Source organism: Aspergillus sydowii, assembly GCF_001890705.1.
Source record: "Aspergillus sydowii CBS 593.65 unplaced genomic scaffold ASPSYscaffold_7, whole genome shotgun sequence".
Lineage (NCBI taxonomy): Eukaryota > Fungi > Ascomycota > Eurotiomycetes > Eurotiales > Aspergillaceae > Aspergillus > Aspergillus sydowii.
Genome location: NW_024467865.1, coordinates 611,452 through 627,346, shown reverse-complemented (window position 1 = coordinate 627,346; position 15,895 = coordinate 611,452). Strand labels below are relative to the sequence as shown.

Genomic DNA, 15,895 nt, shown 5'->3' with positions numbered 1-15,895 from the left:
GAGTCTTGGAGAGGGGGCAAGACACTTCAAACACGCTATGCGAAAATTCGGGCCTACTAAGTGCAGTATGCGTCCGAGTCTAGGCATGCTAATTCATTCTTCCACTAACCATGAGAAACACAGAAGAAACAAGCAGGAGAGACAGGAGAAAGGGGCTTCTGACTCGCTCAAGGTTTAGGATGTAATACACATGTCACTGGAGCAAAAGTCTATTACGCTCTTCCACGCTTTGCAGACACGAGACTGAACAATCACAGGTCCATCCCCACACAGCCCAACGTCTGTCTTGACCAAGTGTTTTGCTGCCTCTCCGTGACACTCCGTTTTTCCAACGCCTGGATTCGGAAAGAGAAAACCCTGCGTACTTTTGCACCGCAGGCGAATGAAGTCTCGCAACTTCCGGCTTATGGCTGTGGAACCCTGATTTTCCGCCCGCCTAACTTCTCTGTGGCCACTGGCCAGGCTAACAAGACTCTAACGTAGGTACAGCAGGCTAGTGGCGGATTTGCCGTCGAAAAGGAATCAGGAGCTGGATCTCTTCCAAGTTCCAATGGAAGGCCTCACAGAGAATGGTTGACATCACGATTCAGTTGCAGATAGACTCGACCATCGACAGGGCCGGCTCGGCTCAACCGAACCAGGTTCTGGCTCGTTCCCTCTGAAGGATTATGGAAGCCCGTCCGAGTCTCCGGATATTGCCTCCGGGCTCCAGGCTGCACCAGCATCGATCCTTTAGCGTTCAATGTCTGACCGATTCTCCCAGGGGAACGGGTGACCCGTTGCCATTCCGCGGAAGTCCCCATTCAGTTAGGCGTCTCCTAGTCTCTGCCCGTTATGAGTATTGTCGACGAGCTATGGCCTCGCCAACGCGAGGATTGTCATCGACTCCCTGGATCAAGAGCCTCACTGAGAAATTATTCTTTATTGTTCAATAATGAGACCTTAAGACTATATTTCGTATTTCTTTTTCGCAGCTTATCAGCTCTTGTTTCTGGAATCCGATGCGCTACCTACTCCATGTCTTGATGCCTACTCCGCGACTCAGCAGTCTACTGCAGGTACAAGCCAGTACGGAAGTACATGCACTATTCGCATGTTCACCAATATTTTGGTCAAAGGTCAACTCAGTTCTTTAGACGCGGAAACAGCATCTGCGCCGTTTTCCACGTTTTCGCAACCAATTCCTCACCCCCAACAACCCCCCACTGCCTCGCAACCGTATCATCCCGCACAAAGGGAAAGTCCGTGCCATAGAGAACATGTCCATCCGCAGCAAAGTCCAGCACAAGCCCCAGCGGCATCTCATGTCCAACAAGCGCCAAATCAAAATAGAAAAGCCGCACCTCAGCCAAAAACTCCTCGGCCGATTTCCCAGATACCCTCGTCTGGGTATCAAGATCCGCCATCCGCCCTGCAACAAACGGTAATGTGCCCCCGCCATGCGAGAGAATAATCCGACAGTCGCTCGCATACCGACGAAGCGCACCGGTTAGGATCATATGCACAGCCATCCTAGTCGTCTCATGCGACCAATCCAACAGCGGCCGGGGAATCGTAAATGGCTCCGTAATGGATTTATTCCTATCCTCCATCGTCGGATGCGTGAATACAACCGCTTTCCAGGCATTCAGTTCTTGCCACACAGCCTCGAAATCAGGGTGTCCGAGGTACTTGTCGCTGTAGCTAGTGAAAAGCGCAACACCATCGGCCTTGAGGACGTCCAGGGCGTACCGGATCTCTTCGATACAACGGGTTGTATCGGCGGGCGAAGGGAGACTCGCGAAGAAGCCGAGCTGTGTGGGATACTGGTCGCGGAGAGAGGCGAGGTACAGATTGACTTCTCGAGCTAGGGCTGCGGTTTCGACTGCGTTGTCCTGGCATATGACCGTTAGGGACACGGGGCAGGAGAGTATGGATGTGTTGATGGAGTTGTGCGCCATGAAAGCCAGGGTGGTCGAGGGGGTCCATGGTGGAGGGTGAATGCCCTGTGCGAGGGCTGGGTTTCTTTCTATAGCTGGTGTTTTATCGATATAGTCAGCAGGATGTCCCTTTCGCATCTAAATCCAACATGCATAGGTAGGCAGTCAACCTTTTCTAACTGGCGGGGGGAAAATATGCTGGTGAGTATCAATCTTCAGAGGTGCCATTTCTTTTGCGGATCCAGAGAGGTGTCCCAATTTGGTCAACTATATGGTCAGTAACTTGTAACAATGCGCGAGGCTCCAATGGGCTGACTGAAGAGGGGCCTCCGGACTTGATATGGATTCTTGGTGACCGCACATATGCGTCCGGGTTCCTGGCGTCGGAATCTTCTTCATAGGGTCACACAGGGGCATGCAGTTCGGGCTCTCGGGCGTTACGGTGACCGAGTTCTTGCTGGTGCCAGGCTACTAAGTAACAAGTCCCAGGTAGGACATGATGGATTCTACTATCAGTCTGGTGGAGTCGGTCGACATGCCCCTGGCTTGGATCTGAGGTCTGACTTAATCAAGGTAGTTGGGTACAATCATGATCAAATTTTGAGTTCCCTGTTCACCTCAACGCCGAATCCTATTATACACGCTTGAGTATCTGATTTAGATATACATGGAATGAGATCGAATGGGCCACAATATTCACAATGCAGGCTCGGGCGAGCTACATATAGTTGTAGAATGAGAAGACACAGCGGACAAATCACATAACCTAGTCGAGGTGGAATATTAGCTATGAAGCTACTAGTATAAGCATTGCGATGGAACACATTAGAAGCTTACCTCTGCAATGGATTGCCTTTCAATAATCGACTTCTGCCTCTCATTGCGAGAAACGCGGTAGTAGTAATCGCTGAAATCACCGCACTGCATGTGACGCAGGAATTCCTCGTCGTGGGTAATCACGATAAGCTGGAAGTTTGCTTGTTGCTGGCGAGCGCGAATAATGTCGTGAAGCGACTCGGCCAGAGATCGAATATTGTCTCTATCAAGGTTGGTAGTAGGTTCGTCGAGCGCGATTAGACCGCAGTTCACGCCAAAACACTCTGCGAGTGCTAGGCGGATAATGATACTAGCAAGGACTTTTTGGCCCGCACTGCAACGACCACGCATGTCCATCTCTGCGTCCTGTTTGACCATGCAGACTCGGTAGTTGTAAGACCGGTTGCCCTTTGCATTTTCATTGTCGGAGCGGATGAGGATTGTATCAACGTCGGTGCCACGATACGTCTTCTGCCAGAGTTCGCCGATGATGGCGTTGATTTCTTCCATTTTCAGCCCATGGTACTTCATGATGGCCTTGTCAAGGGCACTTCCGTAACGGGCTAGATCTTCGGCTGCAGCCTTGGTAGTTTCGACCTTGATATGCGATTCCTTGTATTTATAAGCGGCGTCTTTGTAGTCCGTGTTCCAATCAGTCAGAAGCTGCAGCAACTGGTCGTCTTTGGACTTCATCTCTCCCATTTTGCTGGATTGCTTCGCGGACAGCGCATTGTGTTCGCGAGACCGGCGCTCCGACTCTTCCTTGAATCGACTTCTATCGACTTCTGCATTCTGGGCTTCCAGTTCCTCAATCTCGCTGGCAACCTTATCGAGGGCTCGTGTAGATTGTCGATATGTCAGGTTATCAGCATATTGACGTTTTGTATTTTCGCTGTCCTTGAGCTGCGTAGAAATCTTGTTAATCGTTTTAGTTATATCCGCTTGCTCAGTTTCAAGCTGGCCGATTTCGTCCTCAATGGTCTCGAGTTCGCGTTTGCTTCGATCAAGCTGACCCGGCCCACCTCGCTCATTGTATGCGTCGATTTCTTCATTGGCGAGATCTATCTGGTGTATGCTATCAGACAATTGTGATGTTGCCTGTTGCATCTCCCTTTCGCGCGCTTCTGCTCGTTGACTGATATCATCATACTTCGCTTGATATTTGAGCAACTCTGGGTTCAGATCCTCAATGTCTTTGTCTGCTTCAGCAATGGCTTCCCGCTGCTGACCATTGAGGCTCTTATACTCTTCTATGCGAGATATGAGATCAGTCTTCCTCTCGAGCTGGAACTTGACATTGTCGAGGCTGCTTTTCACATCTCGGAGTTGCAGTTCCAGTTTATTGAGCTCAGAACGAGCCTGTTCTTTCTCGTTCGTAAGCTTCGAAAGAGTCTTCTTAAGCGCTCTAGATTTCTCGCCAATGCTGGCTATTTCATCCTGGATATCCTCGAGTGTACGCGGCGTTGCAACATCCTGCCCCATTGACGAAAGCTCCTGTATCTGGGAGCGAATGGACTTGATATCACTATCATACCTGACGATAGTGCTGACCGTTTTGGAGAGAGCTTCGACATCACGTTTCTTCTCGCTCACCTCGCTGACAACTTTGTCACGATTCTCTAGTTGACCTAGGAGCTCATCGCGCTGTAAAACATATTTGTCTTCTTCTTGTCGCAACTCTGGGATCTCCGTTTGCTTGAGGCGAGACCATGTATCGTAAGCAGTGCCGGCAGCACGGGCGTTATTGAGATCTTCTTCCAGTTGCCGAACCTCCTCTTCCTCTGAATCGCGTTTAGCTTTCTGCACTAGGGTTTCAAGCTTCTTCCAAAAGGTTTTCAGCTCATTTTCATTTCTGAAGGGCCGACTGCATAGTCGACATACTTTCGCATCCTGCGCAGTTTTCAGACATGTAGACATGTACTCACCAATACCAGCATACTGCTCGGCATCTTTTCTCGCCATGTCCAACTGACTCTGCCGCTGGTTGACAACTTCGGAATACTCTTCAGGCTCATCGTCAATAACTTCCCGAATCTCCTCTATACATTCCTTGAGCTCTTTTTGACGATTTTCTAGAGACTTCTTGGTGTTATTCAGCCTGTACTCAACCTGCTCAAGTTCTCGACTGATGGCATCCCGCGCACGTTCGGCGTTAGAGACCTCTTTGGATTCATCCTCGAGAGTCCGTTGAAAGTCTTTCTCTAGCGTATCGATTTTCCAGTCTTGGTCAACCAGCTTCGAAAGGCGCTCACCATGCGCGCCCTTCATCGTCTCCAAACTTCGTTCGCGCTCTTTCAGTTCCTTCTTTAAGTGATCTAACCGGGCCAGATCGCCAGCTTTCTTGGTTGCTTCAATGAGCTCTGTATTGAGGCGAGAGCTTTCATCTTCTAATTTGTGGATCTCGCTGTTCAATTCCTGGATCTCCTTGTCCCAGGAAGCAGAACGTCCGCGCTCCTTGGCTTGGTCTAGGCGAGACTGGATGTCTTCAACATTAGACTCAAGGGCGGCCTGAGCACCCTCGTCCACGCTAATTTCATTCAGCTTCGTCTGATAACTCGCCGCCTCTTTATCGTTGGCAGCTATTTGGCGTTTGGCTGCATTCTTACTCTCTTGCAACGCGGACTTGCGCTCGCCGATCTGATTCAAAGACGTCTGTGCTTCACGCAATTCACTCTGTGCCTCTCTTTTAGCTCGGTCCAAAGTCTGAGACTTGTCTTTGAGCATTTTCCGTATTCTCTTCATGAATTCATCCACGTCGGATTGGTCCACAATGCTGTCAAAACCGCGGATATTGTGTTTTCGCGCAAGTTCCTTGGACATTCGTTGACGTCGTTCGACCTGACGTTCAAAGTTGGCCTTGTCATTTTCGTGCTTTCCATATTCAGCCTGTTTGAGACCCAGCTTGTGGCGAGTTTCTTCAACCTGTTCTCTAATCTCCATATACTTCTCTTTTTGGGACTCTTCTTGCTGCTGGTACTGGATTTGCTTCACCTCAAACTGTTCTAGGTTCGATTCTAGCCACTCATCTGGTTCGTCGAGTTCTACCAAATGTCGTTTAAGATTGTCAATGGTAGATTGGACGCTCCTTGCCTCGATCCGTTTGCCTTCCAGAGCACCCAGAACTTGAGCGTAACTTTCGGACTCTTTCCACGCTTTGTCCGCAAGCTCAGCGACCCGACGCATTTCCTTGGTGAGCTGCTGGGTCTCGTCTCGTAGCGCTTCAATTTCCTCCTGGAGTTTGATGGACCGCTTCTCTGCCTTATCAGCTTTTTCTTTGTCTTCCTTAGCATGCTGCTCCATGATTTTGTACTTCGCAAGCTCCTCGTTTTGCTTTTTCCGCAACACCTTGATGTTGTCAATAGCCTTTGTGTACTTGATTGCTTCGAAGATTTCGTCAAATTTCTTTTTCAGAACGGAAGGCTCACTCATGGGCCACAAACTCTCATCCTGGTGACAGAAAATGACCGAATCAAGGATAGCCTTGGACACACCCAAATATTGGGGCATAATCTGATCCAGCTCTGCTACACGGGAGGAAATTGCTGTTCTCTCTCCCTCCTTGACCATTAGAAGTTGACCTTCCAGCGTTTTTTGCTGCCGGGTTGTCTTCTTAACGGTGAGCTGGAGACTCCTAGTGGCAACCATTTTCGCGCCGGATGTTCCTTTAAACGACAGTTTTACCTGGGCCAAGACCTCTTTTTCTCCGCACAACTTGAAATATCCCGTGAGCCTTGATTTTATTGTACCAGGATTCCATCGGCATACCTTGGGATCATGGATAAACGCGCCACCCTTGCTGTTAGGCGGAAGGTCACCGGTTGTGGCATATTTGAGACATTCGATGATTGTCTAGGGGATTATATTAGCACGAATGCCCCTTTAATTGATTGTACGATGTTCGTACCGTTTTTCCAGACCCATTGTAACCGACGATTAAGGTGAGAGGTGTATGGAATTGAATCGTCTCGCTGCGAGTGTTGTCGAACGATCGAACACTAGAAATCGCAAGCCTGAATTAGTTTCGAATCAGAAAGCGTACGGGGATCAAACCAAACTCACCCAAGAATCGAGAGCTTGTCAATTTTCGCTGTACAAGCGATCAGTATTGCATAAAACAGTTCAAGTTATGCCACTTACACCTGTCCAAAGTCAGTTCCTGGGTTCGTATCGCTTAAAAAGAAAACAGCGAGCCTACATTATGAACGGTTCAAACTTTCCACCTCCTAGATATCTGGGAAGATGGCAAGAGAAGTGTTGTGCATCCTCCTGTCTTTCAGATTGGATCAGCTCAGTCTTTCTGCCTGCGCGTCTGCCTCTCAAAAAAGACGCGGGGAAAGGCGCGAAGTCACGTGGTCTTATCGCCGAAATACTTATGCCTAAGATTCAAGGCAGAAATGGCGCTGAAGTAATTAAGAGTGAAAGGATGCAGCGTTGTCCTCCTGCCATTTATCTTGAAGGCAAAGGTCTGTGAATTAAGTTCCCATTTCCCTGTTATTGAATGTTGTTCTAAAAATGCTGCTTCTCCCTCGTCAACGCAGAACCGTTGAAACAAGGGTCAACCACCCTCCAAAGCTCTTTTATATATAGTAACTGTTCACCTATCAAGGTATCTTTCACTATACTTAGCGGGTTCTCTTTACTCTACATATCGGATTGAAGCTCCACACCTTTAACAAACACCTCTGGCAAAGCTTCTAACCCCGCAACAAAAACACACAACGCAGAAGCAATAATACACATGATAATACTCTCACCAATCTCCAGCCAGCTCCTCTCATCTCTTACTGCCCATAAGAAGCGCAGAGCTATGTAGTCACCGATGCAGATGACAACAGTGAATAGACTACCGCGTTGCAGCTTCAGTCTCTTAGTCAGAAATCCAAAGTTGATAGAAACTAGGGCGCAGGGAGTCAGAATCCGGAGGATGAGAAGAGTCGCCTGGCTGAAGGGATCGAAGATGGAGAAGAGCAGGTAGACAGCGTCCAGCAAGAATGAGGAGACCGGGGCGATGCTTCCGGTACTGAAGAAGACGGCGTGCAGCAGGAAGAGAAAGAAGAGATAGACTCTTACATCTGAAAGGGTGAGACTCCTGTAGTTCCCCTCTGCGGCAGCCGTTTTGCTCTGTTTCACTGCATCAGCGGCTGACATGATGCTGCGGGGACTGCCGTTATTAGAGAGTTGATGTGTCTTGTGTTTGAGTTGGACGCTGCTGGAGGGAGCGATAGCAATGACAAAGTAAAAAAGTCCTTCGCAGGAGATTGTGAGGATGATGAAGAATGGCCCGAGTCCGAGAAAAATGATCATATGACGGTGGAGATAGTGTTTTCGTGGAGACAAGACATGGGCAAAGGGCAGGACGAGGGATGCAACTGTTTAAATCGTTGTTAGCGTTGTAACAGACTCCAAGCACATATGTAAGTAAGCAAGCTAAACGTGATCGAATTCCTTTGAAGTTGCGCGCCTGTGGGGGTTTCCTGATTGCTGTTATAGCACGAAGTCATTGGTCTGCTGAGGACCAATGTCCCTTGGGTATCAACCTTGTAATGCGCGCATTCCATGCACAATCGGCGATACAAAGTAGATGCCGTGGAATACTATTAGGCAGAAGCTGTCCAAGGAAGCTGTGTTTAATTAGTCCGATTAGTATAAGCCCTAACTACAGAGTACCTCAGCACGGAGGATGTATGTTCAAAGGACTTAATAAAAATAACCTTATCACTTACTTTAATTGTTCTTTGTATTCTTCATCTATTATGGATTATATCTATTATTAGCTCGACACCACGAAAGAAGCTAGGCTTTGCAGTTCCTCCCATGTTTCTATAAGTTCCGATCCAGGTTCGACAAGAGTATGGTTCTCGCTCCTGCTTGTAGCCAGCTACATCCAGAGATTTGAAAGGCCGAGCAAAGGACTAAGAATGCCTCGACCAAGTTAGGTCCACCAAAAAACACTATAGCTCCTAAGTAGGATTCGCGGCGACGAGCCTTTAGGCAAGAGGTAGCCTCAACAGCCTTGATTTTAGGAATTTCAGAAGTCATATTAACTAGAGACAATATGTTTAAGCGACCCATACGCTATTAGACGGGATGAGAGTCCCAAGGAATATGGAGGCAAAATGCCGCACCTTTCCACGTCGCTTCACAGACATGAGGTTAGGCACGGCCACAGTGTCATCCAAGTAAAACCGGTGTATTTGCCGCATTGCTTCCTGCGTTGAGATGACGTGGCTCGGCGACTTCCTTGTGGCCATTAAGGAGATCGTTCTGCAGTCGCGCTTGCTCCTTTCCGTGCCCACATTAGCCCTCGTTCTGGCCAGCGGCTCGGTGGTGACTTTCCCATCCTGAAAAGGACATGGCAAGCTCAGCTCTAAACCCGGTAGCGCTGAAGCCGTTGTGGGCAACCAGAAATGAGCGCCTAGGCGTGTTGGCTCGTCGTTCGCATATTAGAGTTCCGGCCATGTCAACCTTGTACGGTAGATCTATAGCCTGGGAGGCAATGACTTTGATATAAGCCGCTGGTGATCTCGCCCAGTGCTCGCTGCACGACATACCGGTACTGCTCCCCATTTGTCGACTCGTCAGACATGCCATCCGTATCAAAGCTCGTAAAGGGTTGGGATAGTACTGTTTCGATGACTTGAAAATCATTTTGTGTCCAGTTACGGAGCGAGATGGCACCCTCCTGGACACGGACTTGCAACTGCGGGACTAGAAGCAATAACTAGTGAGAACGCGTTCTGCCAGGTCCGCCTCCTCAATTACAAGAATCACTGCTCGTTTTCAAGACTCTAACATTAATAGCTGATATTGAGACCTAGCTCATAATTTAGAACCACGACTCTTTGATGCCAGTAGGGCATAAGGGGAAATGACACGAAATATCAGGTGAGCATAAGGATGGCTGGGTGTGTCACTTCTCCATATATTAAGTTGTTTCCTCCAGCTTCTTTCATTTGCTAATGTCAGTATAACAGGTTGATGCTGAAGTGTATGCCTGTGAATGTCGTATGTCGCCAGTATAGTCTCTGGTTTACAAGCAGAGAGATGGACTGATGATATGAGGCAATAGCGTCGAAATACCGAAATACTAGGAAAATACCAAATCCTCTACAGGTGTGGGGAAAACCAACCTCAAGCACCTAACAGATAAACCAATTAAATACAAGGGGCGAGTTGACAGGATCCACAGAGTCCAGCCATTATCAGACCGTGGATCACCCCGCGATAAAGCTGCACTTGATAGCTCAATTCCACCAATTTGCCGCCGAGGGTGTGCCTTGCCTGTCTTTCCTACTTTCAACATCTCCTCCCACTTCTCACGGCCGGTTTTGTCATCGCAAAATAGGATGGACCTCACCCAATTCTCTCTAACGCAAGCTCCTATTCCATATGGCCTCGAGACACAGCTATCATCTGGAGGATACCAAGGACAGCTTGGGATACCACAGATTCCATACTCTTTAAACTCGGAGTTTAATCCACAGCCCTCCGGCTTCAACCAATTCTCTTTACTTGGCATACCAGGCGAACAACTGCCATGGCCACAGCGTGTACTTGATGAAGTCCGAGACCTGTTGCTTCTTCTCACGCCGGATGGAATAGTTAACTATGTCTCTCCATCATACAAAGCTATCACCGGTTTCGAGACAGCACAAATAGAGCACGATCACCTCTCGCGATTCATTCACGATGATGACAAAGCTGTCTTCACACGGGAATTGCACGAATGTATAGCTACTGGTCACCGTCTCCGATGCCATTTCCGCATGTATAAAGCCGACAATTCTACTTGCGTGATGGAAGCACACGGCCACCCACATTTTTCGACAATCAACGAAGATGACAATCAGCGGCAAATTTGCCACGGTGTCTTCCTCGTCTGCCGCCCTTACCATACACAAAGCACCCGGCTTCTGGATTCCTTCCTGGAACACAAGCTCGAAAACATCCGATTAAAAGCACGCATCGCGCAGCTGAAAAAGGAAGAAGAAAATGATTTTAATCCCGCTGCGCAACAAACGAGTTCCTCGCAAGTCCTTTATCAACTCAACACCCCAACGAACAAAGTCTTGCCGAATCAACCTAATCAACCCAATATTATCTCTTCTCTCGAACCGCCCATGATCCCCAGTGAAGACAATGAATCCTCCGATACACTCGGTAACATGGATGAACTTGACTTGAGCCAAGCTAGAGCAGCTGTCTTAAACGAGGAAGGGCTGCCGTCTCATCTCAACGACATCGAACTTCTTACAGGGCTCTTCCTGAGCGAGGGCGAGAGAGCCCAAGGTATCAGCACCGGTATCCCAGAAGGCAATCTTTACCATTTCACCGGAACAACAACAGCAACAACAACAACGCCCCCAATAGAGCAAGAGCGGCAAGGGCAGCAAGCTCTGCCGGAAAGCGAACCGAGGAAGAGATTGAAGTGTGAATACCGGTGCGCAGACTGTGGGACATCAGACTCGCCAGAGTGGAGGAAAGGTCCTGGTGGTCCTAAAACCTTGTGTAACGCATGCGGATGTAAGTAACTCACCTACTCTACCTGGTTTCGTTTCATTTTTCATGGTATGCATTTATCTTACACTTTTGTTTTCGATCTAGTACGTTGGTCCAAAAGAGAGAAGAAGCGTCACGATTCTTGATTTTGCCTCATACCCTATATCACCTATATATTCTACGGGTTCAAGATTCCGACCACCCCGGATCGAGAACATCAACCGCGATGATGAGACGCTGCAAAAAAGATGCCCTCGATGACGATCTTGGGAGTTTGGATCATCCTTGACCTCCCTTTCCATTCGGATACCCTACCGCTTCAGAGAAACTACTATTTTCTTCTTTTTCATTTCGTCTTGTACAGTATTGGCTTGGTAGACTACTGTCAGATTGAATTTCCTGATATTCGACTGTCCCATTGACTCCAATATATAATTACCGATCATATTTGCGTTTTGCAAAATTAAAGAAGAAATAGGTGACTCCTAGTACCTTGTGATCTGCTGAAATGGTATAAACGGAAAAGACGAGAACATATGTCCAAGACAAACAAAAACTCCGCACGTCATTACTTGTTCACATTTGATGATATTGATAGATACAACCCCATTACAGAATTTGTTCGGCAAGGGGGTTCATCTCTTATTTCTTTCCCTTCTTCGGGGGAGGTGGGAAGTATATCTGGGACGGTTGCTGCTGGCCTGATGCTGATCGGGTCGCCTCCACCTCCTGTTTGACTGCCTGAGGATCCGGCGAGAAGTGCTCGCGGAGTGGCAGATCAGTGGAACTGGAGTCGAGTCTGTTGAAGGCCAAACTGCGCGGGGTTGCCACTGGCATCGGCGCACGTGGGTATGTGGCCGTGCCTGGCGTCATAGGCATTGCACTTGGTGTCATGGGAGCTGCGCTAGGCGTCATGGGGAACGCGGTAGGCGATTTCAAGATTATGTCCTCGTAGGCCTTCATGGTCTCCTTCTCTTCTCGTTTCTCATCGCGCTCGGCACGTTCCTCTTCGGTTATGAAGCAGTTCTGGACGGCGATGCCTAGTTCTATGGTGTACAAGACGCTGCGTATGATTGCGTTAGTGGCATCACAAGTCGGCGGTCTTTTTTGTTTTCTTTTCTAAGGCGGTTCTTGGAGCTTACATGATGAGTATGGTGAATGCGAAGAGTGCCTTTCCTTGTCGGCAATATGTGACGTTGCCTTTCTCGTGGGCAACGTTGCAGTTCTTGGTGATATACCACGGGGCGCCGTTTTGGGGATGTTCGGGGTCTGATTTATCGCTGCCAGCTTGCCACGCTGCCGATATGCAGTAAATGATAATCATGCCGACCTGAAGAATGGCGGTTGCGAAGGGGAATAGGAGTCCAAGGATATGAAGAGGGAATTTTGTGATCACGACGAAGACGCTCAAAATCGAAATGACGAGGTTCCAATTGGTGGTACTATCAAGTTGTCAGCGAACACACGTTACTTCACCATTACCTGCCGACGCTACAGCAGGATGTGAGTAAACTTACAAAGAGGCCCAGACTTTCGGAGTGTCGTACGGTCGGTAATTGGCAGCAGCATAAACAGCTGTGTCTGGCGAGCTGTTGAAGCCATTATCATAGCCATCTTGCCATAGCTTCGTCCGGTACCGATCATGCGCAGCAATTCCAGAGAATGTGAGGATGGGGATCACTAGCGCTAGCTCGACGGCCATCAGGATGTACACCCAGTTGTGGTTACGGTACTGCTTGGCAAAATACATGGTGCCCGAGGTGCTGGCCTGTAAGACCCAGGTCGCCGAGAAATTAGCAGGCGTGTGCTGTGGTTTGGGTGAATTCAAAGGTGACTGAGGCCAGGCCTGCTGGCTGTATGCTCAGTGCACTTGCATCAGAAACCTATCGGTCGGGTTCGTGAAGAGCAACGAGATGATGAAACGAGTACCAAGAGAAAAAGACGAGAAACTCAGCTTGGGGAAGCGCCGATAGTTATGAAGTGGAAAGAGGCCCTCAGGCCTCGAGTCGTCCATCGCTCCCCCGGTCTCAGGGGAGGGGCAGCTTTGGCGCTTCAATGACAAGCAAGAACGCTGACAGGCGTGCCTTGAGATGTTTCCCAAGCATACATCTGGCCAATGCTTGTTGCCCTGCAAGCGCCAGCATCAACGCAAAGTCATGGTTGTCCACCAATGAGGTGGCAGAAGGCGAATATCGGCGCTGGGCCGTCACACACTAAAGTAGCCCGTGTGATGGACAAGAACGATCTGCAGACTCACTGGACAACACCTCGATGGAGAGGCAGGGCCTGGTCAGCGATTCTAATTGGCTTTACTAGAGGCCGAAATGCTCGCTTCTGATGGTCTGAGGGACGAAGGCTGCCGGGCGGTTATGACCGAACAAAGACAGGAATAAGCAATTCCGTCAACCCTAAAACAGACTTGTCCGGGAAAGACCCATCCTTTAATTCGCCCACATGCAAAATTCATTTGAGACTAATTGTATGAGAGATTGAAACAAATCCGGGCATGACAGGAGTGTTTAAATACAGTGAAGACAGAAGGCGGTGGTGTCACTGGCTGTTGTTCTCGTATAGCTTCATCCCAAATACAGAAAGTCATGTGCAATTAGGTAATCATGCAATCCAAGAACGTCACCCGATCGGGCTGGAACTTCAACTTTGTCTGATACTTATTTCAAGTATCAGGCCTCTTGTTCCTCAGAATTGAAAAATATAGCTTGCTTGTATTTGCGTCTGGATGCAGATTTCGCAACTCTGCCGCCGTTTCGGACTCGCCCACCGTTCGCCCACTCCATCAGCCTGTGCTTCGACTATACTATACCGCCAGATGAGCTCTCCTACATCAAGGAAGGTTTCGATACCTCATACCGTGCGCACAGCCGCAGAACCCCGGCAGAACAGATTGTTCCCAGTTCGGCTATCGCATATCGAACAGGCCAATCCTGCTGTACGGCTTTTGCAGCTTACTATACCTCCTAGTGTACAAGAGCCCGGGTCCCTGGATCAAGTAGATGAACCTCAAGAAGCTATTATAGTATGTCATTTTAAAGACCAATATGCCGTGTATGGCCAAAAAATGTTAACACTTGTCACAGACTGGGCAACCGGAGCCCTTTTCATTCTTCCCTGGGCAGTGGCTAGACGTCCATATCCCGTCTGTCTCGAATGCCGGTGGGTTCAGTATTACATCCACACCTGCAGATGCCCAGGTATTTCCTTCACTGGAACCGTCAGACGAGCTTGCTCCGGCGGACGAAACTGTGGCTCCTCCCCTGGATCCACGGGGCCGCGAACCTTACGTAGAGTTAGCTGTGCAGAAAGCGCCATCAAACCCTGCCAGTGCATGGCTCTGGCGACCCAAGGAAGAGATCTTGGGCAAGGAACTTAGTATCCGGGTTGGCGGCAGTTTTGTTTGGCCTCCATCCGGCGTGAAGCTCGAAGAGATTCAGAACGTTGTCTTTGTTGCTGGTGGGGTGGGCATAAAGTGAGTACTCGCATGCAGCAAACGGTATAACATGGAGAATTCCCAGCTAATGATTTATTAGTCCCCTAATCTCAATGCTTTCCCATTTGAACAATAATGATGAAAGTATTCATCGCCACCTCCCATTCTTAAACATCCACGTTCTCTACTCTTCCAAGCTCCCGGATGCGGGAGCATCAGAATCGACCCTTGACCAAATCCTATTTCTCCCACGTCTGCGCGAAATCGTCCGCTCCCAATCACAGTTCCACCGCTTGCGTATCACCCTCGATATTTTCCTTAGCAACCTGCAAGATCAGTCCTCTCCACTCTTGGTCCAGCCTCCGAACGATTTAGCAATTCATGCCCGCCGTATCAACCAGGACGACCTTCGCAAAACGGTATCAGGAACAGACACCAAATTTTCCCCAAACGGAACAGTATGTTACGTTTGTGGACCACCTCAAATGACAGATGAAGTCGTTAACACCGTTACCCACCTCCTCGACGGACAGAAAGATCGAATATTTTACGAGAAATGGTGGTAATTCCCGGGACCACTCCCGCCTATCTGTGAAAACCACGAGTGCTAGTCCATTTCCTCTCAAACCACGCCACTGTCGCGAGTAGTTTGTCCGCCACGTGGTAAAAGCATGCTCAACACCTCAAACCCAAACGCGAACCCCGTTCACACAACGCGTTCACATTGGCCAACGCTTCCATAGTGGATTTTGGCGGTTGTTCAACATCCAGGGTGCTCTACAGCCTCCCATTGGCTCCGAAATTCAACACCAGACCGAGCCTTCCGAATTAAGACTATATCACGCAACCCAGAACCGTCGGTACGAGGCCATATGCAGCCGGGTAAATAAACCTTGCCATTAGTCTGGGCCAAGTTAAAACGCGTGGTTCATCGCGTGACTATTGGTTATCGTTAAAAATGTGGATTTTGCTGGGACTTTCGCGATTTGTTGTAGACTTGGAGGCGGGTACCTCCAATGCGCAATCATGTGTCCATACCTTCGAACTTGATATAGGTGCTGTTCCGAAACATTTGCAAATGATGTCGTAATTTGGTTTTCTCAATTACTGTGCCAGTAGCACAACCTCTATGTCTACTACTTATGAGGCCTTAAAAGCCGCTTTCCTAGATTTACCCTGTTTTATACTTGCATTTGTATTAGGAAAATACTTGCCA

General features: G+C 48.8%; 6 protein-coding genes across 6 annotated transcripts; 2 read left to right on the top strand and 4 right to left on the bottom strand.

The window, feature by feature from the left end:
* Nucleotides 1-1,029: 1,029 nt before the first annotated feature.
* Nucleotides 1,030-2,411, bottom strand: ASPSYDRAFT_1059704 (amidohydrolase family protein). Its single transcript, XM_040839859.1, has 2 exons — nt 2,090-2,411; nt 1,030-2,014 (listed from the first exon to the last, which is right to left on the bottom strand). The coding sequence occupies exons 1-2, from the start codon at nt 2,145-2,147 to the stop codon at nt 1,125-1,127; spliced, it is 948 nt and encodes a 315-aa protein (XP_040701342.1). The 5' UTR covers nt 2,148-2,411; the 3' UTR covers nt 1,030-1,124.
* A 265-nt stretch (nt 2,412-2,676) lies between these two features.
* On the bottom strand, nt 2,677-8,039 carry ASPSYDRAFT_59048 (MRX complex DNA-binding subunit; the record flags this gene model as incomplete). The annotated part of the gene is made up of 6 exons (XM_040849631.1): nt 2,677-2,685; nt 2,757-6,446; nt 6,501-6,584; nt 6,640-6,745; nt 6,873-6,874; nt 7,521-8,039. The coding sequence occupies 6 exons, from the start codon at nt 8,037-8,039 to the stop codon at nt 2,677-2,679; spliced, it is 4,410 nt and encodes a 1,469-aa protein (XP_040701341.1).
* A 769-nt stretch (nt 8,040-8,808) lies between these two features.
* ASPSYDRAFT_46691 (uncharacterized protein) lies at nt 8,809-9,208 on the bottom strand. The gene has a single exon (XM_040847288.1). The coding sequence runs from the start codon at nt 9,192-9,194 to the stop codon at nt 9,033-9,035; it is 162 nt and encodes a 53-aa protein (XP_040701340.1). The 5' UTR covers nt 9,195-9,208; the 3' UTR covers nt 8,809-9,032.
* Nucleotides 9,209-9,735: 527 nt separating this feature from the next.
* ASPSYDRAFT_59047 (GATA transcription factor LreB) lies at nt 9,736-11,380 on the top strand (the record flags this gene model as incomplete). The annotated part of the gene is made up of 3 exons (XM_040849630.1): nt 9,736-9,751; nt 10,260-11,258; nt 11,340-11,380. 3 exons carry the CDS (start codon nt 9,736-9,738, stop codon nt 11,378-11,380), a joined length of 1,056 nt encoding a protein of 351 aa, XP_040701339.1.
* Nucleotides 11,381-11,876: 496 nt separating this feature from the next.
* On the bottom strand, nt 11,877-12,984 carry ASPSYDRAFT_90817 (uncharacterized protein; the record flags this gene model as incomplete). The annotated part of the gene is made up of 3 exons (XM_040852388.1): nt 11,877-12,297; nt 12,377-12,676; nt 12,752-12,984. 3 exons carry the CDS (start codon nt 12,982-12,984, stop codon nt 11,877-11,879), a joined length of 954 nt encoding a protein of 317 aa, XP_040701338.1.
* Nucleotides 12,985-14,061: 1,077 nt separating this feature from the next.
* ASPSYDRAFT_154274 (FAD-dependent oxidoreductase) lies at nt 14,062-15,245 on the top strand (the record flags this gene model as incomplete). Its single annotated transcript, XM_040842350.1, has 3 exons — nt 14,062-14,268; nt 14,330-14,718; nt 14,780-15,245. 3 exons carry the CDS (start codon nt 14,062-14,064, stop codon nt 15,243-15,245), a joined length of 1,062 nt encoding a protein of 353 aa, XP_040701337.1.
* Nucleotides 15,246-15,895: the final 650 nt, after the last annotated feature.

Coding starts and splice junctions, on each gene's coding strand:
- ASPSYDRAFT_1059704 (XM_040839859.1), bottom strand. CDS start 2,147: ATGGCACCTCTGAAGATTGATACTCACCAGCATATTTTCCCCCCGCCA. Junction 2,015..2,089: donor CCCCCCGCCAGTTAGAAAAG/GTTGACTGCCTA, acceptor ATAAAACACCAG/CTATAGAAAGAAACCCAGCC.
- ASPSYDRAFT_46691 (XM_040847288.1), bottom strand. CDS start 9,194: ATGGCCGGAACTCTAATATGCGAACGACGAGCCAACACGCCTAGGCGC.